The sequence below is a fragment of the Sciurus carolinensis genome, chromosome 8 (assembly GCF_902686445.1).
Source record: "Sciurus carolinensis chromosome 8, mSciCar1.2, whole genome shotgun sequence".
NCBI lineage: Eukaryota > Metazoa > Chordata > Mammalia > Rodentia > Sciuridae > Sciurus > Sciurus carolinensis.
Window position 1 is genome coordinate 135,261,163 of NC_062220.1, and position 25,873 is coordinate 135,287,035.

The window sequence follows — 25,873 nt, forward strand, 5'->3', positions numbered from 1 at the left end:
ATCTGTTGACGCCAGCAGGGCTGCGGGTAGGGCTGAATGAAAGCTGTCACCTTCCGGAACAGGCGGCAGCGGGCTCTGGGTGGAGGGAGACCTGCCGGGTGACCAGCACCACCAGAGAGGGAGGGCAGAGCCCAGGCAGACCGTGGGAGCCGCCGCCTCATAGAGGCGTCTGTTAACCTGGGTCTTGGCTTTGGCGAGTCCCTTTGGGTCAACAGGGGACTCCCTGCTGCTCAGTTTAAGGGGCGGCAGAGGCTCTCCAGCTTGACCGTCCAGGTCTCTGAGGTCCGTGCAAGCCCACACCAGCCCTGTTCACTGGGGCTGCGAGTGTGTCCCCCTCCACCAGGCAGAAGGACTAAGTGCTTATCCAGGAGCGACCAGCAGCCAGCCAGCAGTGTAGACGGGGACTGAGTCAGCACGGGGACCCAGTCAGCACGGACTCCAGGCGCGGGCCGGCTCTGCGGGTCAACCTGGAGGAGGCCGATTCCACAGCTCGGGCAGGCTTCATCTCGGGAGCACCCTGATGGCTCTGAAAGGCTCCCTTGTTGCTGGAAAGGGCTGTGGCCTTGGGCTTGGTGCCCTGGCTGGCAGTAATGGGCTGCTGAGACCCTGCCTAGGACCCTAGGAAGTGATGGAGCCGGGCCCACCCAAGTCCCTATCTGGCAGCACCGCAGAACCAGTGCCCTGACCCAACTGCCTATCCCGGAGCCTGAACCCAGCACAGACGCTGAGCAGCCTCGTCACTGGTGGCCATGCCAACGAGGAGGGTAGAGGCCCTGGCCTGGCCTCCAGCAGGAAAGCCTTGACTTCAAATTCCTGCCCTGGCTCTGTGACCTCGCTCAGCACCAACCAGTTCCTCCTCCCTTGCAAGGCAGATACCATTCCACAGGCCCGCCAGTTTCTGTCACCTTGTGCCATGTCCATGCCAGGCCCTTTGGTGGACAACTCATTAACTTATTCCCACTACAGGAGGAGGAATCACGGTTAGGTAGGCGGCAGAACTGACCTGTGTCACCCTGCCTAAATGTAGAGCCAAACCCCCAAGCTGTCCTCACCAGGAAAAGTCCCCCGGGGTGGCCATGGGGACCACTCCTGTGGCCCGTCTATTGCAGTCCACCTAAAATGAAGCCACCTGAGGGCGACCCTCCGCGCCCAGCTCTCCGAGGTGGGCGGGGCTTCCCGCTCCTGAAGCGGGAGACGCCCCCGGGCCTCGGGATTGCGCTGGCTCACCAGGCGGTCACCGGGGGACCTCGCTTCAGAGGGTGCTGCGCGGGAGGACGGGGGCTTTCCTGGAATGAGCCGAGCATGGCTCGTGGCGCGAGTCCACACTGGCTTCTTATTCCCGGTGTTCTCCATGGAGCTCCTTAGCGCTCGCTGACCTCCTTCCCTGTCCCCGTGGACTTTCGCTCCGGTACCTGGGCGGACGCGCGGGGGCGTGCACCGAGCCTGCCAGGGGTCCCCGCGCCCGACTCGGCTGGCAGCCGCTTCTCTCCACCCCGCAGGGGCGCGGCGTCCCGGGCTCGGCCGCTGCGGGGCCTGGGGACCCTGGGCGGTGGGCCCCTCCGGCCGCCTCCCGTCCGGTCGCTTCCGGCCGGGGCGGGGCGCTCCCCCCCCCCCGCCCCGCCGTGCGTGAAGCCGGCGTGCGCTAGGACCGCGCGCGCCGCCCGCCGCCGCTATATGAGGCCGCGCTCGGGCCCCACGCGGAGCCCGCGGCACCGAGCCGTCCCCGCGTCGCGACCCGCCTCGGACCCCAGGCCCCAGCGGCGCCGCGCAGCCCAGGCCCGCAGCGTCCGCGAGGCGGGTGCGCCCCGGCCCGCCGCGCACCATGGGCGCTGCCCACTCCGCGTCCGAGGAGGTGCGGGAGCTCGAGGGCAAGACCGGCTGTGAGTACGGCGGGCGCCGCGGGGATCGCCGCCGCGCTGTGTGACCTTGGCTCGCCGCTGGCCCTCTCTGATCCCCGGTCTCCTCCTCCTCCCAGTGGGTCCTCGCCGGGGCCGGGCGGCGAGTGGCTCCGCGGCGGGGGCGGGGTCGCGGCCGCCCGGCCGGGGTCGCCAAGGGTCCGGCCCGGGGTGGGCGCGCCGGCCCGCGGCGGGGAGGCCGGGCTTCCCGGCTGGGGCGCGAGCGGCGGCCGGCGTGCGCCGCACCTGCTCCCGCCCCGCGCGCTGCGCAGCGGAAAGTTTGCAAGTGGCCCGACCGGGACGGAGCCGGTGCGCGCTCCCAGCCCGGCCGCCCGCGCCGCCTCCCGTCGGTGCAGCGGGCGCCGCGGCCGCTCCCTGCGCTTCGCCCCGGCTCGCCGACCCCGGGACCGCAGAGGCGGCGCGCCCCGCAGCCGGCCGGCCGGGCGCACCCAGAGCCGGGTGGCGCGTGGGGCCGAGCTGCCCGCAGGGAAGTGACGGAGGAGGCGCCCGTGCGTCCGCGCCCGGCCGGGCTGGGCACTTGACCCTGGTGGCCGACCTGGGGCTCCGGGTCCTGCAGCCGCTCGGAAGCTGGGGCGGGGGGTGGAGGCAAGACCGCGGGAGGCCAGGCATGTGGGCAGCCGGGTCTGGTGATCGGCACACTGGCTGCTAGCCCTCCCAGGTCCGCTCTGGCTGTGTGACCTTGGGCCAGTCTCTTTACCTCTCTGGTTTTCACTCTCTTTGGCACCGGGGGGCTCTGCTAGTACTCTTTAGATCTGGAGACATGGGAGCTGCAGATGTTCTGGGAGGGAGCTGGCGCCCGGCACCTGCTTGGGGTTGAACAGGCTACCAGCGCCCCCCAATCCAAACCCCTCCTGCTTGAAATTGCAGAAAGCCCTTAAGAACTGTGTGTCACGCACCTCCGTAGGGTGCACCTCAGCGTGTAAGGGTAGAACCGTGCCCACCTAGAGAAGCCGGCATCTGGGTTTAGGGAGCCCTCTTTGTTAAAGACAGAGAAGGAGTGTAGGTTCCAAGTTGCCCAGTTGGCATCAAAGACGGGGAACGACTCCCAATAAAATAAGAGTAATGGATACTTGTTTGGATTTGGTAGAAAAGAAGGCAGAGTGAACTTTTCCTGTAAGCTTTTCCTATTTTCATTTTGAACAATGTGCATATTTTGCTAATCCAAGAAGTGTCACAAGCTTCAACCTCAAGGCCAACGTGAGAGGCGGGTGGGCTTCCCCTGGGCCTGCTTTCTGTTTTTATTTCTGGGGTGCCCTCCTCTTGCCCGCTGCCGGCCCCTCTCTGAGCTGGAGGAGGCTGGGCTCATAGCTGGGGTTCCTGTGGAGGCAGCGGGGCATCTGGGGGAATTCCGCCTGCCGGGTTGTGGGTTTGACAGATGATGGGGCCACAGAGCATGCCGGGAGCCTTGTCAGTTTCCTGGGTCCAGCCGCCCACGGGGATGACAGATGCTGGTTCAGGCTCAGCAGCTTTCCTAGATGTAGCTCTGCCTTCCCTTCTTGCTGCCCAGAGCTCAGATTTCACACTCAAAGGGGAAAAGGCCACAAGGCTTAGGGCGGAGCTTCCAAGGTTACAGTCCAGGGGAGAAGGAATGCTTCCAGTTCTCTGAACTTTGCATAGGCGGACAGCCCCTCACCCCACCTCCAAAAGGGGCTTCTGTAGTCTAGGTACCCACTTAGCAAATGTCTACAGACCAGGGGCTAGGATTTAGAGGTGACCCAGAGAGGCCAATGTTCCTGAGGGAGATGCGTAGTTCACAAATCAACCCGTAGGTATTAAGCTCTGTGAAGAAAATACAACAGGGGCAGAGAGCACATTTCTTTAATTGGGGCAGAATAGAAACTCAAAAATAAGGAACCAGCCACATGAAGATGGCTGGTAAGGGTACTGCTGGCAGAGAACAGCCAATGCAAAGGCCCTGTGGCAGGAACAAGTTGAGACAGCAGATGAGAATTGTAGACCCCTGCTGTCTGTGGCAGGAGCTACCTTCAGGGTGCTTGCTTGGCATACGACTTTAGGCATGTCCTTCATGCTCTCTGTGCCTCAGTTTCACCTACTGTAAAACAGGCATAGTAACAGAAAATTCTGGAGTTGTTATGAATTAAGAAACATGAGGGCTTAGAACAGACACAGCAAGTGTTTATATTATTGACATACTTTAAACTCATTTGGATGCTGTGTATGCTGCTCAGAGCCGCAGTTAAGTCTTGGTCCCCCTTCTTCCCAGCCACGTGACCTTGAACAAGTCATTTTTCCTCTCTGAGCCATGGTGCCCCCATCTGGGTCCTGGTGTAGTTGTGTGAGTTCAGTAAGATTCTATTTGTCTGTTCAGGGAGGGCTGCTCAGCTTGGTCTGCCAGCCCCTTGCTGGGCTGAGCCAGGTGGGCCCTTTCTGTTAGAGGCCTTGGGAAGCTCCTGAGAAGGCGGAGAGCGGAGGCTGGGGCGGCTGAATCCCTGGGCTGCTGGCTCCTTGCGGCACAGAGCTCTCTACACCCATGCTTATGGGTCTTTGCAAATCCTCCAGGGCAGGTGGTAATACAGCCATATTACAGATAAGGAAACTGGGGCTCAGAGAGGTCAAGCAACTTGCCTTCAGTCCCACAGCTGTTAAGTGGAGGGAGAGGAGATGAAGGTGTCCAGGGCCACCTTCTTCCCACCACAGGGCTGTCACGGTGCTTCATTGCCTCTAGGAACCCCAAAGGGGTGGGAACTGCCTGCCTGCGTTTGTTCTTCCCTGGGCCTTTGCACGCCTTCCTCTCTGCCTGCAGCACCTTCCCATTTGAATGTGCAGTTTGGTGTTTACATAGGAGACATCCCGCCACCGCCCCGAGGGCTCCCCCTAACCCTTCTCTTTACCAGGTGGCTGCTTCTGGTGGAGGCCCAGCCTGGCTTAGCTCTTGCTCCCTCCCCAAAGCCACCCCACCGTGCTGCCTCCAGCCTCTGTGGGCTCCATCCTCTGCGTTCTCTCCTGCCACACCCTCAGAGACGGAGGCCCCAGGGCAGAGAACAGGTTCACTTTGGTGCGCAGTCTGGTTTTGGTTTGCAGGGGAGCCCAAGAGACCTCTGTGGACGGGGCCTTGGTACTTGGACGCCCAAGGAGCAGTGCCCCCAGTGGAGAGCCGCGGGCCGCTCACAGCTGGCCTTGGCCAAGCCAGTCGTCCCGGTGCCTCCAGGCCCCCGGCTGTGGCACCGAGCCGCCACCAGACACCGGCTGGAGCAGGAGCTCGCCCACGCCAGCCTCGGCAGCCTCGCGGGCCGCCGCCCACCTCCTCTCCTGCCAGCGTCGCATTGATTGATTTACAACACACACCCGCATTCCCAGGCATCTCCGAGCCAAGGACGCTTCCTACCTAGATGTTAGCATTCACGGTAACAGCCGGCCCAGGCAGCCTGCTGGGGTGAGTGGCCTGCGTGTGGCCCCGGGGGACCAGAGGGCCAGAGTCGGCCGCCTGGACGGCCTGGAGGTGGCCCGCTTCCTGTTCCTCCCAGTCCCTGCTGCTCCTGGACTTCCAAAGAGGAAGTCAGAGAAGAGGGTTCTGGGAAAGGTGGAGGGTCTATTTTTTCCTTCAGTCTCCAAACAGCTCCACAGGCATGTCTCCATAGATGCCAAGAAGCTGCCAGAAGGAAAAAGGAAAAAAAAAAAAAAAAAAAAATCTGCAGACCTAGGGTTCAGGCTGCCTGGTGGTGATGGCTGATGCCTATCAGGCGCTCTCATCTGCCACGCACGAGCAGGGCCAGGCAGCTTATCTGCAGTGGCTGATGGGACCCTCCCAGGAGCGCTGCAGGCTTCCCATTTTACAGATCAGGAAACAGAGTGTGGGCGGGTGGGCGTGGCTGGACCTGCGGGTGGGCGTGGCCCGCCTACGGGTGGGCGTGGCCCTGTGGGTGGGCGTGGCCCCAGCCGCCGTTAGAGCCACCAACTGGGCAGCGTACCTTGGTTGTGAACGTCTTTGACCCCAGACCACCCTGGGGGCCCATGGCCATGTGCCTATTCCGTGTTCCAGGCGCTGGATACCAGGGGGTATCCAGACCCTCTGCTCTCCTGAAGCTCAGGGGCTCAGAGGAGAGGGGGTAGCCCCAGGACTGAGGCACACAGGGAGGAAGCTCTGATGGGGACAAGGTGGCCGCCAGCACCAGCCTGTTTCGTCCCCCAAAGCGTGAGAAGGAAACAGCCGGCCAGCCAAACCCGGCGGCTCCTCGGTTCGCCTGCTGCAGAGGTGGTCTTTCACCCGGGACCCTTGGGCATCCATGTACCCCATGAAATACGATGCGGGTTATCTGGGTGCTCTGGGGAGGGACCCCATGGCGCTCTCAGGTTCTCAAATGGTGAGGGTGCATTCCGTGTGCTTTTCCTCCATAAGAAAACAGTGATCAAACTGTTTTCAAAAAACAAAAAACCCAAGAAAAATAAAATAAAAAAGTTCCTTGTGTGAAAAAAAAAAAAAAAAAAAAAAAAACAGAAAACAAAAAACCCATGACTTCCGGGTAGAAGAGGACCAGCACGTTCCTGAGGGTGCAGGGGACCCGCCCGCAGGCTGAGCTCTCTGTGGGCACACGGTGCGTGAGGGGGCTGTGACACAGAGGGGTGCCCAGGTGGCGGATTCTCCAGAACTTACCATCGTGGGAAGGCAGAGTACCCCGGTCTCCCCGCCCCCGGCTTTCCAAAGTACTTTCCAAAGTAATTCAGATGAACTGAATTATGGGGCACCCCAAAACACCTCTGCCCCCAAGCCCCTGCTGAGAGCTGTCACTCGGTTCATTTGGGCCCAGCACCTCCCTGTAGTAATGAGGGCAGAGCAGGGTGCTGGAGACAGCCCTGTGCTGGGCCTGTGACCTGGGCTCAGAGGAGCCCTGCTCTGTGCCGCCCTGCTGGGCTGCCTCCCCCAGGCTGTGGCCTTCTCTGAGCCCCAGTTCCACCCCTTTGGAAAGGGCTGACTCTGTGGTCCACGGTCCTTTCCGCCAGAATAAGGTAGGAACTTCTTTTTCTTGGTGCTGCATGTCCCCTATCTCCCAGTCCTCAAAAGAGCCCATGGAGAATCTTGTTGCCAAAGTCACTTCGATGCTGAATTCAAACCTGTGTCGAGTGCAGGGGAAACCGCCACTCCCGCGTGGTAGCAACCCCGGGACGCAGCCGACCCAGGTCCGCGGGTGTCTTATCTGGGAGTTGGCGATGCTACCCCCACCCTCTCCACACTGTGCGCTCAGAGGCAAGAGGAGAGGTGGGCCTTGAGGCAGGCAGACTGGTGGTGAATAACGCAGAAAGTTCTAGAATCCGCGAGCTCGGTGGGGGCAGCATGAGTGGAGTGGGGGCCCGTCTGGAGGAGGAGGCGGGGATGCGCCACCCCTTCCCTTTGCTGGGGTCTCACGGGGTGGCTCGCGTCTGTTCCCGGAGCATTTGTGCTGTCCCTGAGGGAGAGCGAGGGGCAGTGTCCCCAGACTCCGCTGTGGGCTGATGGCGATCGGTCCTCTGCGTCCTTCCTCCTCGAAGCCCCACCCCGACCGGCAGGAGATTTTTGTCGTGAGTTAATGGCCCCGAATGCAGCAGGGAACTTAATCAACACTCAGACGCACACAGGGAGAGGACGGACACCTCGCAGCCACGTGGGTCAGAGGCTTTTACTTCTGCAGAGCACTTGGTACCGGTAGCTCCAGCCCAGGAGCCAGGCCTTTGCAGCTGGCTCCGAAGTGCCCGCTACTCTGGAAAAGTCACAGGCTCTTTTTGCCCAGGCTGCGGTGACAGTGCCAGGCAAGGGGCCAGAGGGAGGAGAAGCTCGGCACCCTGGTCCCTCCAGCCAGACAGCCTGTCGCTGGCTCCAACTTCATTATTAATTCATAACACCAGAAGGTCGAGGGGTGATTTCCGCTGGTGGCAGCAGTTACCTTAAGCACTAGGACAAAAAGGTCCTTTGTTGTCCCTGCTGTGTGACCTTTGCAGATGGGCACACTGTCAGCAGCCAGCCTTCCGTTCTGGGCACGGCTCCCTGGGAGGTGAGAGGGATTCAGGGCCCCCGGGAGGAGGGGCAGGTGGCCAGCAGGAGACATGGGTGCTTCTGGGGAGGCCGAGTCTCTGAGCGCCGGTGGAGAGAGACAGCCGGCTGTACCTGGGGGTGGCTGCAGTGCACACCTGGCCCCTGTGGGCAGCTTGCAGGGGCTTCCCGAGGCGACTGCTGAGCACCTGAGCCAGGGTCCCAGCGAGCACTAGTACTTCACAGGCTTCAGCCACCAGGTAGTTCTCAGGGGGGGTCTCTTGTCATGTGTCACCTGCATCCCCAGGACCTCAGTCAGAGTCCCACAGCGGCAGCCACACGCCTCCCCCACCTTGCCCTCTACCAGTAGGCAGAGGTGGGCTCAAACCATGGGGCTGCCTGGTGCTGTGCAGCCAAGGCACTTTGCTCCCTGAGCCTCACTTTCCCCATCTATTAAATGGGAATAAAGGCAGAACTTGCACCATCACATGGACTAAATTAGAATTTGGGTAAAATAGAAATGCTCAGCAGGTGCAGATTGAGCCAGTCTGATCTCAAAATCTAAGATCCAAAATGCTCTAGAAGTGCTGGAGATAGAGCCCAACACGTAGAGTGCCTGCCTCTCATACTCGAGACCCCGGGTTCAAATCCCCAGCCCTGGTCGATTGCCGAAATTACAACAAAATGCTCTAGAAGATGGACTTTTGTATCATTAATGTAATTTCACAAAAGGAAAATTCCATGCTGATGTCATATGACAAGTTACAGTCAAAACAGGTGAACTCAAAATACTATAGAAAATGGCCTCAGCTTGTGTATATGAGGTGTGTGGGGAGCATAAACAGATTTCAGGATTAGATTTGGGTTCCCATCCCCCGAGTTCCCATTATAGAGATGGAAAATCCAAAATCCAAAGCACTTCCGGCCCAGAGCTTTTTGGATAAGGTTTAACTCAACCTGTATTGTTTTGATAGCAAACCTTTCAGAGATTGGCCACATCTCCTTTTAAGTGTGTGTTCTATAACGTTCTTCAGGAATTCATTCCATCTTCGACATGCCTGACATGAATTATTATCTCTGCCCTTGTGCCAATGACAGAATCTCAGTGTGCTTTAATTGGTATCACTGTAGTATTTTACTTTATTTAAAAAATATACATATTATTCATTTTGGTTTTAGGTGGACGTTAATTCTTATAACCACTCTTCCTTGTGGATTTTTAAAAATATACTTTTCCATAGACTTTTTAGCAGGGCCCTGTGACTTGTGAACTTGGTTGCAAAGTATCTTTTCTTTGCTAGCAAACACGAATGGTCATTTGGCTGGGTATAAAATTTGAGGTTCCTGGGTAGTGGCTCTCAGTACTTTTATTGATCTCTTGTTGCTGCTGAGAAATCAGCTCTTTAATTGATGTTTCTTTGTGGAAACCTGTTTTTTTCCCCCCCTCTGGTGGTGTTTTTGCACACTGGGGATTGAATCCAGGGGTACTCTACCACTGAGCTATACCCCCAGGCCTCCTTTCTATTTGAAAAAGTGTCTTGCCACGTTGCCCAGGCTGGCCTTGAACTCCCGTTTCAGCCTCCTGAACAGTGGGGGTTACAGGTGTGGACAATCACATCTGGCTTTTTTTTTTTTTTTTTTGAGTGCTGGGGATGGAACCCAGGGCCTCACATATGCTAAGCAGGTGCTTCACCTCTAAGCTACATCCTGGCCCTTTCTCTGTTTTTAAATATTTTTTGGTATTCTGTGTATGCTGTCTAGGTGTGGATTTGCTTTTATTTATTCTACCTTTGAGTGTTTGATGCTGTTTCATTCTAGAAGACTCATATCTCCCATATAAAGAAGAAGATAAAGTATTCTCTTCCCCCTTTATCTTCTTCCTCAGTGGTTTCTGTTAGATACATGTTGGACCACCTTTCTCTGTCCTGAATGCCTCTTGACTTTTCTTTCACATATGCTATTCTGTACCATATTCAGGGTCAGTTCCTTAGAACTGCCTTCTAATTCACTAATTCTTTCTTTAGCTATTATCACTCTACTGCCTTAACTTGACTGCTACATTGTAATTCTGATGATTTTTTTTAAAATGTATATAAATGCTACATTTTAAAATTTACCTCTTTTTCATAGGGTACAGAATTTTCATTCTTTGTAAATGACGTAAGGCCCGTTTCTTCTGTTTTGCCTTCTTGGGGTGCTATTCCTCTTGCTCATTGTGTCCGACTCTCCCACAGGGTGGCTCGTTTGCTTGTGTGCGTTGGTTTTGATTAGGATCTCCTCTTTGGGTCCTCCCCACTCCTGTAGGACTCCCCGGATCATGAGGGGCCTTAAGTAGTGCTTTGTATTTGTACACACCTCGAGTTTTCACCGGAAGCACCTTCTCCATTAGCTTCTAAACTTAGGGCTGGTGCTGTAGCTCAGTAGCAGAGCACTCGCCTCGCCTGTGCAATGCCCTGGGTTCGGTCCCCAGCGTCGCACACACCACCACTTCTCAGTCTGGTTTCCTGTGCCATTGCAGCTTGATGGTTGGTGCAGGCTCAGCGTATTGACCCCTCCCAGGAAGCTACCCTCTTCCCCTGAGTCCTCCTTGTTCTCTGGACTGGTGGAGAACATTTTTCTCTGCCCTTTCATACACAGAGGGACAACATTTTTGTGTTCCAGATTTTTTTTCTTTTGTAGGGGTTTTAGTTCAAGTTCACACAGGCCGAAGGCCACCCCGTCACTCAGTGATTCAAAGCCCCCATCTTTAGCTGTCAGGGCCTGTGACCGTTCCAACACCCCTAGACACCTCAGTAGCATCCATCCCTCACCCTGCTGGGTCTCAGCGTTCCCTCCCTGCTTTGGCACCTGGGATGTCCCTTACATTTAAGCCTAGAGAGTATGAAATCGTTCCTTATTTTCTTCAGTGTTTCATGGTTTCTAGTGGCAGGGAGTCTGCATTAGCCTCCAGAGCAGGAACTGCTGTCCTTTATCTAAATGTCCCACCGTAACAATCCCTTTACTTTCAATGAGTCCGTCTCCACTTGATTTGGCTTCAGGATAAATCTGGAGCTGACGATAGTTCTGGAAGGATGTGAAAACCAGCTTCTTAGATTCTCTGAAGGACGCCCACTCTCCAAATCTTCACTAATTCAGAGGCTTTTTTTTTTTTAACCTTCTGCATCTTAAGTCTTTTTATGAAGCAGAGACATCCTTGTTCCTGTAATCACATACATGATAGATATTCATTGTTCTAGTCTCAGCTTTGACATAGAGTGTAGCAAGTGCTTATAAGAACAGCCTCTGGAACCACACAGACCCCGTTTAAATCCCAGTTCTGCTGCCCATAGCTGTGTGGCCTTCAGCCACTCCGAGACTCAGTTTCCTGATCTGTCAAATGGGTGTGATAACCATCTAGGAGGTAGGCACTGTTACAAGAACTGAGATCCTGCCTGCCGGGCGCTTGGCTGAGTTCCCGCCTCTGAGTCAGCGTTCACACCTGGTAGTTATTATTACCACTAAAAGGCAAATGGTAGAGACAGCAGAGCTGTAGGAAGAGGAGCCGAGATGAGCAAGCACAGACTGTGATTTTTCGAGGGCCCGCTCACCCGCTGACAGCTTTCCAAGTTGCTCATGATAGCAGGATATATTCAAAAGTCAAGTCTGTTCGCTCTGCCCCCAGGGATTTATTCTGTTCAGAAAAAGCCCACAGATCTTAGCCAGACCCCTGGGTACCAGGGATGATGATGTCCTCATGGTGCACAAATGGGCCTGGGCGGCTCTTGCTGGGAATTGCGCTGCCTCGGGCTGGCGGAGTGGGTGGGAGTTTGCCGGGGGCGGGCCTGTTAATCACAGCGCAGCTGCCTCCCCGTGCAGGACAGAATGGGGCTCGAGAACCCCCTTCTCAGGGCTGAGTGCGTCCAAATGCATCTTCATTTTAAAATCCAGCCGCCAGGTGCAGGCGGATGTGCAGGCTTTTGGCCCCTGGCTTCCAAGGAGAAGGCAGGAGAGAGGCAGGAGGCGTCCCGGGTGCGAGGGGGCGTCCCAGCCACGTGGCCCCTGCACCCGGAGGCCTGTCCCTCCCTGCCTGCCTCCCAGAGCCCAGGATTAGTCACTGCTTTGGCTGTAGCCCCAGGTGGCACACAACAAGTTGCCGCCCCCTCCCCCACCCAGCCTGGAGCCAGGGGAACCGCCAACAGCCGAGGGATCACTTGGGGGCATGATAGTAACCGTCATGACAACTCCCGCGTCGCACGCTCCTTCCAGAGCCACGCTAAGTGTGGCTGTGATTTCCTTTTTTTTTTTTTTTTTTTTTTTTTTTTTTTGGAAAAATTGGGGCAAAGATTCATGTAACATAAAACTTAACCATTTTCACCACTTTTCAAGGGCCCAGCTCGGTGGCGCTCCGCGCATCTGCAATGACGTGTCATCCGTCACCACGTCTGTTCCCGGGGCGTTTCCATCACCCCCAAAAGCAACCCTACACCCCTTAGCAGTCACTGCGCCTCCTGCCCGCCCCCCAGCCACCGCAGGGCCACTTCCGGTCTCTGGATCCGTCAGGTTCGGACATTCCACATAGATGGAAGCCAGTCGCAGGTGGCCGCGCGTGTCTGCGACACGCAGGTGCCTCCGCATCCTGTCCCCAAGGTTCCCGGGCGTGGCAGCAGCCTTGGAGCTCGTTTCTCCTGTGACTGAATGACGCTGGGTCCGCCCCCTCGGATTTGCCACTCGCCCACGGTGGGGCCTGGGGGTCGAGGTGCGCATGTGCTGCGGAGCGCTTTCCACCCCCAGGCAGGTGCCGCCTTCTCCGGGTCCCGGGCAGGACGCAGCCGGGGGAGCTGGGCGGCCTGCTCGGACGTCCAGTGGGAATCGAAGCAGGGGATCCGAGCAGGGTGCGGACCTGGCCTTGCCGTCCGGCCCGGCTCCCCTCGGGCCCAGGAGAACGTGTGCGCCGAGTCCTGGCCAGGCTGCCGAGACCGCAAGCGAGAGCCCTGGGGCCCTGGAAGTCCAGAGAGCCGCCAGGCGATGCCCCTGGGTGTCCTGCGCGTGTTCAGGCTGAGCGGCACCGGGGGCAGCAGGAGCAGGCTCCGCGCCCTCCTGGGCCCAGGGACCCCTGCGTCCCCACCTAGACCGCGGTACCTGCCGGGGCTCCCGAGCAGCCTTGGTCGCGCCTCTGCGAAGCTCCTCCAGTGTGTCGGCAGGTGCACTGCGGCTTGTTCCTGCCTGGTGTCCTCTGCCCACTCAGGTGGCATCTGGGTCCCTGGGCTGATGGAGGGGCCTCCCCGCCTGGGTCTGCCCCTCCCGGGCCTGTTCCTCAGCTTCCTCCCTCTGCCCTGAAGACCTCCAGCTCCCCTCACTCTGTCCCGGCTCTGCCAAGGCCACTGCCTCTGCTAGCCCTGTTCTCTCCTCGGCCTCCTGGGGGACCCTACCAGGCCTCACCGCTGTCCCTGCCCTGTGAACTGGACTCTCCTCTGGCCATGGAGCTCCCCGGACAAGCCTTGTTCTGGATCCCAGCAAAAGTGGCACGTTTCCAGCAGACCAGGGCTCTGTCTTTTGCACCTGTCTGGACGGCATCCGGAAGGAGACTTGCAAATCCAAGGCAACTCGGTCACTGTCCCTGAGTGAACGGTGGAGCCAACTGTCAGAGGGTCCTGTGAGCACCGGTGGCCCCTGGGGGTGCTGCTCAGCAACCCCCCGCCCTGCTCCCGAGGTCCCGCCTGGATTCTGAGAGAGCAAGCCACACTTCACGGGCCCTGACCACGCCCTGGGCCCCTGGGGTGTTGCTCAGATGGTCCTGACACCCCATGATGGACAGATGTGAGTGAAGGTCGACCGGGCCGTTTTGGCCCACGTTCAAGGAAGGAGCTGGACTGGAAGGGGGGCAGTTCAGGCCCATTTTTCTGCCCCCACCTGCCACTTGCCCACCCCACTCCCCTGGTCCCGTGAGGTCATCTCCAACCTGCAGGCCCATGCCGCTCTCCCCCTGGCTGCAAGCTGGTCTCTGGGCAGTGGAGCTGTGGGTGGGCTGTGGGTGGGCAGCGTGCCTAGCTTGGCCCCAGCACTGAACCCCGGGGGCTGCTGGCGGCCCCCTTCCCAGCCTGCAGGCTCCGCGCCGTGAACTCGGCCAACCTCAGATGGGAACTCTGGGGGAACATCGCATCTGTACTGACCGCACGCTTTTCTGGTCATCGTTCCCTGAAGAACGTGGTGTAACAACTGGTTACACAGCAGTAGTCTGTACTACAGGTGGTCCAGCACCAAGCCCCCGGGAGGACCGCGAAGGTCACGTGCAGCCATCCCGCCCTTTACGTAAGCGTTCTGGCGCGGGGTAGGGAGGCGGCTGCAGCTGATCCCTCTTGGATGTCGGGGTGTGGCTGTATTTTAAAACCAGCAGATTCTGCCTTGGTTAACATGAGGATGGGATCCCACGCGCACAGCTGGCTGGAGGGAGGGTGGCCCGCTTAAGGGGCTGCGGCCCTTGCCTGCCTGGGTGCGCTCCTTCACCTTCCACCCTTCTGGCCCCAAAGACACTGGGAGCGTGAGTCCCCAGCTGGAGAGCGTTGAGGAAGCCTTGCCTCCAGTCGCCCCTCATCCCTGAGCTTAAACATTTTGTGACTTGAGATCTAATTCATGTCCCATAAAAGTCACCATTTGAAAGTATACAGTTCAGTGACTTTTAGTATATTCAACAGGCTGTGCAGGTGTGGCCACCATCCAAGTGAACAGCATTTATGACCATGCCCCCAAACCCCAAAGTCCTATGGCCACCCCCCGTCCCATTACCCAAACACCGACTGGCCCTGGAACCTCTAGTCTGTCTCTGTCTCTGTGACCACACGTTGGTTATCTGCAGCTGGCTTCTTTCCCTGTGCATAATATTTTCAAGGTTCACCCACATGGTAGCCTGTCAGTGCCTCATCCCTTTGCATTGCTGAATAGTATTCCATTGTATGAATAGGCTACATTTCGTTTATCCATTTATTAGTTGATGGATGTTCGGGGTTGTTTCCACCTTTTAGCACTTGTGCTGTTACAAATATTGATTTACTGGATTTTGGATGTGCATTTTTATTTATCTTGGAAATAGTCTTTGAAGTGGAATTACTCGGTCACGTGGCAGTTCTGTTTTATTTATTGAAATACCAAACTCTTTCCACTGCGGGCCGTGCCACCGTCCCTGTGCATCAGTGACGTGTGAGTTCTACAATTTCTCCCCAGCCCCACCCACTCTCTTGGTTTTTCATTGTCCTCTTCAAGGTAAAAATAATTAAGGATACAAGGAATTCCTGGTAATTGCAGAGAAAGTTAAAGGACAGGTCATTAAAACCAGATATCAGGAGCTGTCTTGCATCCTGCCTCCTGGGAACACCTGTTCTGCCGTTCACCCTCTCCTGTTTCTTCTGCGGGCACATGAGTGCCAACTCCCCGCGTACACGAGAGGTGGTAGCTTGTGGGGGTTTCCACTTACTGAGATGCCAGGATCTTTTTTTCCTGTGTCCCACAGTGTCTTTAAGAGATTTCTGAAGACTGTAGTTCCGGCCTCGGGGGCACAGGATTTACTTGGACAGCTTCCCCAGGCCCACCTTTTCTCACTCTTGCTGTTCCAAATGGCCTCCTCGCATCCCCATCCCCTGGCCCGATCCTGGGGAGGAGCTCCTAGGGACCCAGGTGCTGGTTTGCAGGGGACAGGCCGGTGCGATCCCAGGTGAAGCCATTCGAAATCTTCTAGTAACTGTGTGTGAGACAATTCCTTGTTTTCTAGTAGCCATGTTAAAAAGGGAAATGGGTGAGGTGGATTTCAATAACTTACTTAGTCCCTTTAAAACATGATCACTTGTCCGGGCACGGTGGCCACACCTGTGAGTCCAGAAACTCGGGAGGCTGAGGTAGGAGGATTGAAATGTTGAGGTCAGTCTGGGCAACTTAGCAGATCCTGTCTCAGAATAAAAAGGGCTGGGGACGTAGCTGTCAATGGTGGCAAAGCCCTGGGTGCAAGCCTGTGATATTTAAAAAAAAAAAAAAAAAATTAAAAATATGATTTCAACGTAAAACCCGTATGAAATATTATTGATATGTTTCTGTTTTCCGTATGAAGTCTTCACAGCCCGGCACGTCGGGTTTGGACTTGCCCCATGTGGCTGGTGGTGGTCACCTGGGACAGCACAGGTGCACTCCTTCCAGTGGGTGCTCTGGACACAGCGTGATAAGCCACCCCTCCCCGTCTTTAGGTTCCCACCAGCTCCGCGGGAGGGTGTGCATTTCCCTCAGGTTGAAATCTAAAACCCCAAATAAGGAGGACGGAGCTGTCAGCAATGAAGCCTGCGGCCGGCCGCCCTGGTGTCCATGGCAACTCACCGGGCCCTGGAGAAGGGCTCAGAGGTGAGAAAGCAGGAGGCGGGAAGAGCTCCATCCCAGGGGCCCTGGAGGAGCAGCCGGGCCTCCTTCCGGGGACTCCGGGACAGCCTCCACAGATGTGGGCCAGGAGGCGAGGCCAGTGGCTCTCCAGGGTGGGCTGGGCATGGGCTTGACCACCGGCGGCCAGGGCGCTGGCCGGGGCTGGGGTGTGGGCCGAGCCTGGAGCTTACTCAGCCCCTGCTCTGCCACTGAGCCGCACCCCCGCCCAGGGTGTTTTGAGACTCAGCTCCTGAGGCTTCAGAGATCCTTCTTCCTCCCAGATGCGGTGGCTGCGGAGTCTCCCTGAGCTGAAGCCTTAGCCCTTGGCTCTGGGGACTTGGATGCCAGAAAGAGGGGACCCAGAAGAAGGAGCTGTCTTTCCAATCCCCTGCTTCCAATCAGGCAGGACTGAGAGAGAGAGAGAGAGAGAGAGAGAGAGAGAGAGAGACCTGTGTGCTTGTGGTGGCTGCGGTTAGCTGGCAGCCCTTCCTTGGGTAAACCTGATCTCTCCCTGTTCCTAGCTGTGTGACCCCTTCTCTGGGATGGTCAGAGACTCGTGCCCACCTGGGACGATGGTTGAGTGGGTTCTGTGAGCCAGGGCCTGTAACAGTGGAGTTGGGCACGGTTCCCTGGACACAGTGAATCCCTGCTCTTACTGTTGTGATTGTGTATGCAACTTATTGTTATATATATAATTTCGTGTGTGTGTGTGTGTGAGACAGGGTCTCACTGTATTGCCCAGACTGGTCTTGAACTTGGAATCCTCCTGCCTCAGCCTCCCGAGTAGCTGGGATTATAGGCATGCACCATAACACCTGACTTTTAAGCGATTTTATTGAGATAGAATTGACACACCATGAAATTCACCCATTTAAACGGTGGCGCGTGGGTTTTAGTATAATCACCCCCGCGCGGTCGAAGTTTAGAACATTTTAATCCCCCCCACCCACGAGAAGCCCGGTACCTTTCAGCAGCGGCTCCCCGGTCTCCTGCCCAAGCCCTCCCGGCCCAGCCTCAGGTCTTCCGGTGGGTCTGGGCTCTCCTGCCTGCAGGTGGGTACAGACGGAACCGTGGGCTGTGGTCCTCTCATGCGTCACCCTGTGCGGTGGTGGCTCGGGCCCGGGTTGAGTGCACTTTCTGATCATTATTTCTTATCAGATTAGTGCGTTTTTTTAAAGCTGTGGGCCAGGGCCAGGGACTTTGTGTGATCTCACAGAGGGAGCACGGGCAGCAAGGAATGAATAGATAAAAGAAGAAGCAAACACAAAAGACAACCACACGTTTTTTGCGAGGCTCACTGAATTCAGGTGGTACAGTCCCCTCGTGAAGGTTAGTGGCCGTGAGCAGGGCGCTTGTCCTTCCAGCCTCCATTTGTTCCTGTGTCACGTGGGAAGAGCGTGTCCCGCATGAGGTCAGAGAAAGGATCCTAAGGACACATGGGCCTGGGGCGTGGTACCCGGGCACGGACGACTCACCGAAAATGCTCCTGAGCTTCCCCGGCTGCCCCAGGCGGGACCACGATGTGTCCCGAGCTTCGTTGTGGTAGGACTAACACGCCTACCGTGTGCAGACAGAGTGACTCATGATTTTTTTTATCACGTATGCATCTGTGTCTGTCCACCTGTTTCCGGCACAGCGTTGCACTGGTTTTGTAGCCGGACGTTCTGTTTGTCATGTGCTGCGTGACGGGGTCTTGATGAGCTTACCCAGGCTGGCCTCAAACTCCTGGCCTCAAACAGGCCTCCTGCCTCAGCCTCCTGAGCCGCTGGGACCCCAGCCACTGTCACAACTATCACATTTAAAGCCAGCATCCTTTTAAGAAAATTTTTGCTAAATATCCTACCGTGTGTTGGACGGATCTGCTTCTGACAGGCACTTAGGTGGAAGGCACCGTGAACCCCAGTCTGCAAATCCCAGCTGTGCCCAAAGCCAAAGCCCAGCACTGATGTGATGTCACAAGTCTGGTGACTCAATGTACAGACTTTGTTTCCCACACAAAATAAATGTCCTATAAAATCACCTTCAGGCTCTCTATACACGACACGTGATGACTTTCTCGCTTCGACGTGGGTTCCACGCCCACGCTAGTTCACTGCGTATTTGCAGATATCCCCAATTTTGGGAAAACATCCCAAATCTGAAACACTTGGTGCCAAGCCTCTCAGAGAAGGGATGCCCAGCCCGCGTAAGGCTGCAGATGGAAACACGGCGGCACGGTCACCTCTGGTACCGTGGGTTCATTTGTTTTCTGGACACGTTCCCGTGAGAAGAACTGAAGATTAACACAGTTTTTCTAATGCTCTAACACGTGCAGAGCACATACGTGTACATGCACGTACAAGGGAGCACGCAGCCCGTGACCTTCCCAAGAACACACCCGTGTGACCTGCGTCCCAGCACGCGCCCTGCTGCCCCTTCGGAGCTCAAGCGGTAGATGAGCTCCGCCCAGTCCTTGGGCTCCAGGGAGACAGAGTTGAGACTCCATCAGACCAAGTCCCACGTCCCCAGGTGTTGAAGACAGAACCCCCGAGGCCAGCGTAGGAAGCAAGCTTTATCTAAAGGGTAGAACAGAGAGAAACTGCAGAGAGCTGGGTGTCCAAAGCAGCGGGGTGTCCTGTCCCTTTTATAGGTTTGACGCTTCCTTTGTTCTCATACCCCTGTGCCCTTATCTTGCCTACGTGACCAGTGACCACAGGGAGGGGAAGGAAGCCTTCCAGGGTGCCCCTCCATGTCTGCCCACACAGGCAGGAAGGGAGCCGCCCGGGAGGTACTTCATGAACAACTTCTTGGGAGGATCCGTCCCTGTAGGCAGGTAACCTTGGCAACAGGAGGAGGCGGGCCAGGCTCCGGAGGTGTTAGCATTTGACTTCCTTTCCTTTCCACCCAGCCCGTCTTCCCCACGTGACCCGATCACTTATTATTTACGCTGACTGTCCTTTTGCGCACCCGCCACCCCGGCTTCAGAACCTTCACCCCTGCGCTCTCCCGGGCGGGCTCCTTTTGTTCATTGTTATATATGTTTCCCATTTCCACTGCTGAATACCATTCAGTTGTCAACGCGTGGCCCTTGAGCACGTTGGCTCTCGTGCCGCTGCTGGGCCTGTGGATGGTTTCCAGTCAGGGTGCTGCTAACAGCACTTGCGAGCATCCTCGCCCACGTCCTGGGTGAGCGCCAAATGCGTTCCCGTTAGGTGCCTGCAGGGAGCGGGACTGCCGGGCCATCGTGTGGGCCAGTGTCCCTGCGGACGTAGCTGTGACATAATGGCCATATTTTCCTCTAGAAGGGTAAGACATGGATTGCCCCTGCTGGTTACTTAGTCCTTCCCAGCATTGGCGTCTGCACGGGCAGCGGGGGATGCCACCCTCCGAGGGCGCGGCACGGCAGAGATGAGCTAATGCCTGGAGAGGTGCCCGGCCCCGGTTGGTAGCCTTGGTGACTGCTTCCGAGCCAGCAGCAGCTGCTGGGGATGCTCGAGAAGGCTAAGCTGCTGATTCTCGAAGAGATCCCAGCTTGAGCCCAAGGACAAAAATAAAGGTGACCAGTTGTCCCAGAAATTCCACGTTCCCGTAGCCAGAGGAGGTGGGGGTGGCAGCCCCCGGCCCAGCCACTGCCCCGGGAAGCTCTGCCTGGGCTGTGCACAGTCCCCAGGAGCTGGCCCTGAAGGCTTGGGCACCCGGTATCCGGGACAAATGAGTGAGGGCAGAGCAGGAGGGACCGGCTCTGATGGTCCCGCCCCACCACATTCCAGTGGTGACCGTAAGCCCGCTGTGGGTCTCCAGGGATCACGCCCGGATGGAGGGAGCGCCTCCCTTGCAGGGTTGTTTTGCAGATGACGTGAGAAGTGCCTGCAGGTGACACTGTGCGTTTCCTAAAATTAGCCCCCAACCTACGGGTGTGTCCCTTACAAAGCCGGGAACCCAGAGGGTCCCACCTCAGAAGTGGCTCTGTAGCAGCGTCAGCTGAGAGTGAAATGGTGACAACCCCAAACCGTGCAGGGGATCTGGGAGCGTCTGTGGGAGTCAGATCCGTCCCCGCGGCAATAGCGAGCCCAACTTGCTGCTTCCTCCCTGCCCTCGCCTCACCAGGTCCTCTGAACATCTCTTACTCCAAGGCTCTCAATCGGCTTTCCACACCAGCCACACCAGCCGCTCATCTGTGTGTATGTGGTGGGGTCGAGGGGGTTACCTGGGCTTGAGCCCAGGGCCACTCTACCACCGAGCCAGTCCTGTGTTCATTCCTTCATCGATTTGACAGGCTCTTGCTAAGTTGTTGAGGCTGTCCTCCAACTTCTGATCCTCCTGCCTCAGCCTCCCAGTTGCTGGGGTTACAGGCGTGCACCACCATGCCCGGCTTCATCTGACTCTTAATCTGCCTTTCTCGGCTTGGAAGAACGCCATCACCAGAAGTGGGAGAGGAGGGCAGACAAGCAGATACTAGTTCTTCTGTAGTGGGCTGGGGCAGGATGGAGGTTGAGAGTACGGCGTGCTCTGGGTCTGCCCTGTTCCCAGTTAACAGCTGCGTTACTACTCAGAACAGTCACCCAGAGCTGCCTCACTGGCGCAGTGGGGCCCTCTGCTTCCTCACCCAGCAGGTGGGCGGTGTCCTGCCAAGGACCCCAGCACCCAGGGGAGGAGGGGCAGAACCGTTCTAGGGCCTCCTCCGGTCGCCCCAGTTCGGCTGTCAGTCACGCGTGTCTTCTTTTCTTTCCCTGCGCCTCAGTCTCCTCGGAGCAGATCGAGCAGCTGCACCGGAGGTTCAAGCAGCTGAGTGGAGAGCAGCCCACCATCCGGTAAGATCCGCCACTGGCCTGGGCCCTGGGCAGGTCTGTGGCCCTGGGGGATTCTCCTTGGCTTTTCTCTCCGCTGAGTGCGGAGGGGGCCGGAGGAGCCCCTGGATGCCCGGTCCTCAAACAAGCCTGTAGTTGTTTGATTCTCCTGGTCCCTCCCAAGACAAGGTGTTCCCTAGCTGGAGGGAACAAGCCACTTCTGTTTCCATTGGGATCAGAGACTTTTAACCAGAGTGGAGGAAGGAGAGGGAGGAGCAGCCCGGGCCACCCTGCCAGGGCTCGGGCGTCCCCTTGTCCGGGATCCCAGATACTGAGCACCTGAGTGCCCGCCGGAACCTGCCAGCTGCCGGGGGCACAGGTGAGTGGGGGGTGCAGGTGCCCGCGCTGTCCCAAGGCCCCGTCTCCTGCTTCTGCTTCCTTGGGTTCTTTACCGCAAGTTTCTGTCAAGGAAAATTGACAGTCTCCACTGAGTTTTAAAAGTGACTTTTGTAGACGCCATCAGAGTTTTCTGAGAAAGAATGCCTCCACCCGTGTTGGAGGCTGGTAGAGTTATTAGAACGAGGTCCTTGTCATGGAGCGGGTCATCAGAAAGCAGGCAAGGGAGCTGCAGGTCTGACGGCAGCCAGCAGAGTCGAGAGGGCCGGGGAGCAGATTTCTACCCAGCCCTTCAGCGGATGTGTCCTCAAACACACACCGGGGCCTCAAGGTGACAGTCATTGGAGCTTTAAAACAAACCTTTAAATAGTCCAAGAAAACTTCCTCCTCCTTAGTAGACAGACTTAAATGTCACCTTCCTTTTATGGAAACCAGCTGAGCACATCCACTTTCTCTTGTCTGCCTGAACAAAGACGCATTGTTAGTCCAGGGCATCCCAGGCTCAGAGCGTCCTCGGGTTGCCCTGGCTTCGTCCAAAGTCGAGGACAATCGGGACCAGCACCTTCAGTGCCACGTGACTGCCCCCAGGTTCCCCGACCCGCAGGAGAGGGAGCAGGAGCCCTGTGTAAGCCGCCCCGGCCTCTCATTGGCTCTCATGGGGTCACATGCCTGAGTCTGAGCCAATCACTCTGACCAGGAGCTGGAAATGCAAATTAGCCCACCACGCCCCAGCGGGTCGCGCTGGGCGGCAGATCCAGCCCTGGCTGGTGCATGGCTTTAGCTTCAACAGACTTGAGCTCATCAGACTCGAGGGATGGAGAGGCAAACCCCAGGTTTGGGAGGCAGACTGTATTTGAGTCCTTCCTGCCATGGGCTGTGTGGCTTTGGGTCAGCCGGAGTCCTTTTGCGCAGAGTGGGCGAGGTCCCCGGGGTTGGCTTGGGCCCTGGAGCCTGCCTGCAGGACGGTGGGGCCGGGCCCTCCTTCTGCACCGTCCCGGAGGCGGAGGCTACGATGGCGATGGCGTGGGAGGCCTCTCAGTTTTACAGTGTCTGTATTGCCTCGCAGCCAGCGTGGCCCGTGGGAGGGTCTCCCGGAAGAGCGTGCCCCACGCCGGGCACCTGGCAAGCCTGCTGCAGCACAGGCTTGGCCTGGCCAGGTCTGGGCTGGGTCCTGGACCTGCGCTTCTAACAAGCGCTGCGTACGCTCAGCACGGAGGACAGCGCACAGTAGGTCTTCCCTGGGCGGAGGGCTGCAGGCGCCTCTGCCGGACGCTTTCGCGACCTCTGTGCTGACGCGCGTCCCCTCTCTTCTCGCTCCTCACCAGCAGGACGGGGGGCTTGGAAATGTGAGCCGGGGGCCCGCCCCCACCCCCGATCTCATATATGTAATAGGCTATTTCGGGGCTGCAACCCCAGTCCAGACTCGAAATTCAGGACGTTTCCTGCACACCTTACAGGCATAGGTGAAGTTTATCTTTTACGTGAAAAAATTTTTAAATTTTATATAACATTGTAACAGCTTAGTGTGAAACCAAGTCTCATGGTGTGGCATTTTCCAGTCGTCGATCATGTCATCATGTCCCAGATTTCAGATTTTTGAATTAAGGAGGCTCAACCTGTGGAAGTAGCCCAGGCAAAGAGCGTGTCTGGGGTGGGGCACCTGAGAACTGCCCACAGTGAGGCTGTTATTTGAGCTTGTCGTGGGTGCTGGGCAGAGGAGCGGGTTCCTGTGGTCCCACCCAACCCCACAGGAAGCAGTGGGAACCCTTGCGCTCCCCATTTGGCAAGGGGGAAGTCAGACTCAGAGAGGCTGTGTAGGGCCCCTTGGTCACACAGCTCATAAGTGGAGGAGCCAGAATTTGAACCTTGGGCATGGCCTTGACTTTCCAAGGGTTGACAACCTCGGTCCCCTGTTCTGCCCTTGGGTGGAAGAGGGTGTGCAATCCCCTCTTTGCATCCCCTGGTCCCAGAGCCCCTCACAGTCTACTGTGAGGTTCAAATCGGCTGCACACAGAGTAGCCCAGCCCCCGGGAAGGAGGTGACTGGCCACAGACAGGGTCTTATGCAAACTGACCGCAGGATGGCTGGCCTCCCAGCCTCCGGAACTGCTTTACCTAATCCTAATCGACCCTGCAGGACTGCGAGTGCCTTGACTGTCCTATGATGTTCCCCTGGGGCAGGATCCCCAGTACTGCCCATCCCCGCGCCGCCAGTGGTTTCCCGAGTGACCCGAGGCGGGGCCTCAACTCTCCGATGGCTGGGCCCAGCTGGCGTGCGCTCTGCAGGAGGCCTGGCTGTGCCAGGGTTCTGGCCTGGGACTGGTGCCTTTCTTTAGGCTCTACAGGAGGAGTCTTGAAAGCTGGCCAGTTTGTGGGGTCATTCCACGCCCCGAGAGACCCCTGTCGAGGCCTCCACACCCCGGTGCAGCTGGCGGTGGGTGGCATGGGTGCGCAGCTCCCTGTGTCCCCCCTCGGGGAGCAGAGGATGTCACCAGATGGCCTTTGCACATCTCAAGTGTGAAAGGACCCTTAGAAGTGATGGTCCAAACCTGCAGGCATTGCACCCATTCATAGGAGTTGTGAGCAGCCTAGAAGTTGAAAGCATTTCTAAGTTTCAGCTTCAAGTTGGAGAGAACTTTTTTAAAAAGTCCCGCAAGGTAAAAACTACCAAAACTTGATTTTAATTGTAGCCCACCATTTTCTACCCATGCTCTGTCGGGACTCCTCTTTCTCCAAAATCGTCTCAGAACTTCAGGGGCCAGGTTTACCCTAAAGCACTTACAGCCCCATTTCCGGACCCCACTTTTGGGCGTATCCTCCTCTGGGGAGGGAGGCACCCGGGATTGAAGCCAGGGCCTCGCGCATGCTAAGCAAGCGCTCTATCACCGAGCTACAGCCCCGGCCCTTTTGATTTTGAGCCAGGGTCCTCTAAGTTGCCCCAGGCTAACGTCAAACTTGCGATCCTCCTACCCTCAGCCTCCTGAACAGCTGGGATTTTAAGTGTGACGTGTGTGGGTCTATGCAGGCCCAGTAGCTGGGTATTTTATATTCAGTGTCACATGGCTTTTCTTTAAGAGGGCCCTGCCAAATTGCATGTGCCTCAGGACCTTTGAAGCCTGAATCCACTCCGGCCACAAAGCACTGAGTTCTGTGCCTCTTGAAATGTTTGCATAGAGAAATGTCCCTCTAACGTGTTTATTGAGCACCTACTATGCAGCCCGCCCCTCCCCTGTCATCAGAAGCTAACCCCCGGTGGCACCTGGCAGGCTTACAAACACCCAGAGGGAGGTGCCATAGAACACTCTGGTGAAGTGACGGAGGCCCTTAGAGGCCCGATTAGATAGCGCGTGTCACAGAAATGTACTTCAGGGTTCTTCCGACCATCGAATGTGGCGTGATGTTGGGTGACCCAACCCCAGGCCTGCACGGGGAAGGCGGGGCCTGGCCGAACTGTCACCAGAACAGTGACGCCTCCTCATTGGGCCAGGCAGGGCCATCGGCCAAGCGTCACGACTTCAGGTGCTGCAGGGCTTCCCTACCGTTGCTTTGTCCCCTCGGGAGGTCAGAGCAGGGTCATGCACATACACAGGAGTCCCAGTCGCCAGGAGCCCAGTGCCACCTGGCATCGGGTACCGGGCTTGACTGTGCGTCTCGGGTTCTCCAGGATTTTCAGAGGTTGGCACCGCGGTCCCCATGGGACCCCAGGGCAGGGGCCCGGCTGCAGCAGCACACAGCTGCCCTCAGCAGAGCCGAAGCCCCGACCCGCAGTCACGCGGCTGTCCCCACTGCCGGTTCCCTTCTTACGATCGGTCTGGGGCGAGGCAGTGCTGCAGAAGCACTGGGGACAGTGAGGCATGGGCTCTGCGCCCCAGGCCGTGGCGGGTCAGGGTCGGCAGGGCCTCTGCGCTCGCGGCAGCTCCCTTCCTGGGGTGGGCGGGGCTCTCCCTCCTGCACAGGAGAGTTTGGGGCCGACGTGGGACGGGAACCTGGAGGAGTCGTGGGTGTACTGGGGACAGGGTGCCCCGGAGCAGCTCCCCGGGCCGCGGTGTGAGTGCGGTACCCACTCGCGGTACTTTGAGAGGTCCTTCCCAGGCGTTTGAGCTGACGTGGTCCCTGCTCCCACACAAGCGGGTGTCCAGGGCCTTCTGCGGAAGGTTCCAGGGCAGGCCACCTCTAGACCAGCAGGGGCGCGGAGGGGAGGCAGAGCCGTTAGGTATCATCGCGGGATTGAGGAGGGAGACGCTTGGGGACGTGGTGGGGAGAGGGGCCTCAGGATGGGCAGTCAGAGAAGGCGCCTCAGAGGAGGCCACATCTGGGCTGAGACCAGAAGGAAGAGGAGGCGCTGAGGGGAGGGGAGGGAGCCTCTGGCGACAGGCGCAGCAGGTGCAAAGGCCCGGAGGCAGGGCCCAGCTTCCTAGCCTGGGTTGGGAGAGCTGGGGCGGTGGGGGCAGGTCGCGGGCC

The 25,873-nt window shown here is 57.6% G+C and overlaps 1 protein-coding gene across 1 annotated transcript in view; it reads left to right on the forward strand.

The window, feature by feature from the left end:
• Positions 1-1,678: 1,678 nt before the first annotated feature.
• The window catches only part of Tesc (tescalcin), a 39,783-nt gene continuing 15,588 nt past the window's right edge, over positions 1,679-25,873 (forward strand). The window contains exons 1-2 of the mRNA XM_047560978.1: positions 1,679-1,880; positions 20,972-21,041. Coding sequence (XP_047416934.1) covers positions 1,823-1,880; positions 20,972-21,041 — 128 coding nt within the window. The 5' untranslated portion in view covers positions 1,679-1,822. The remainder of the gene's footprint in view (positions 1,881-20,971; positions 21,042-25,873) is intronic.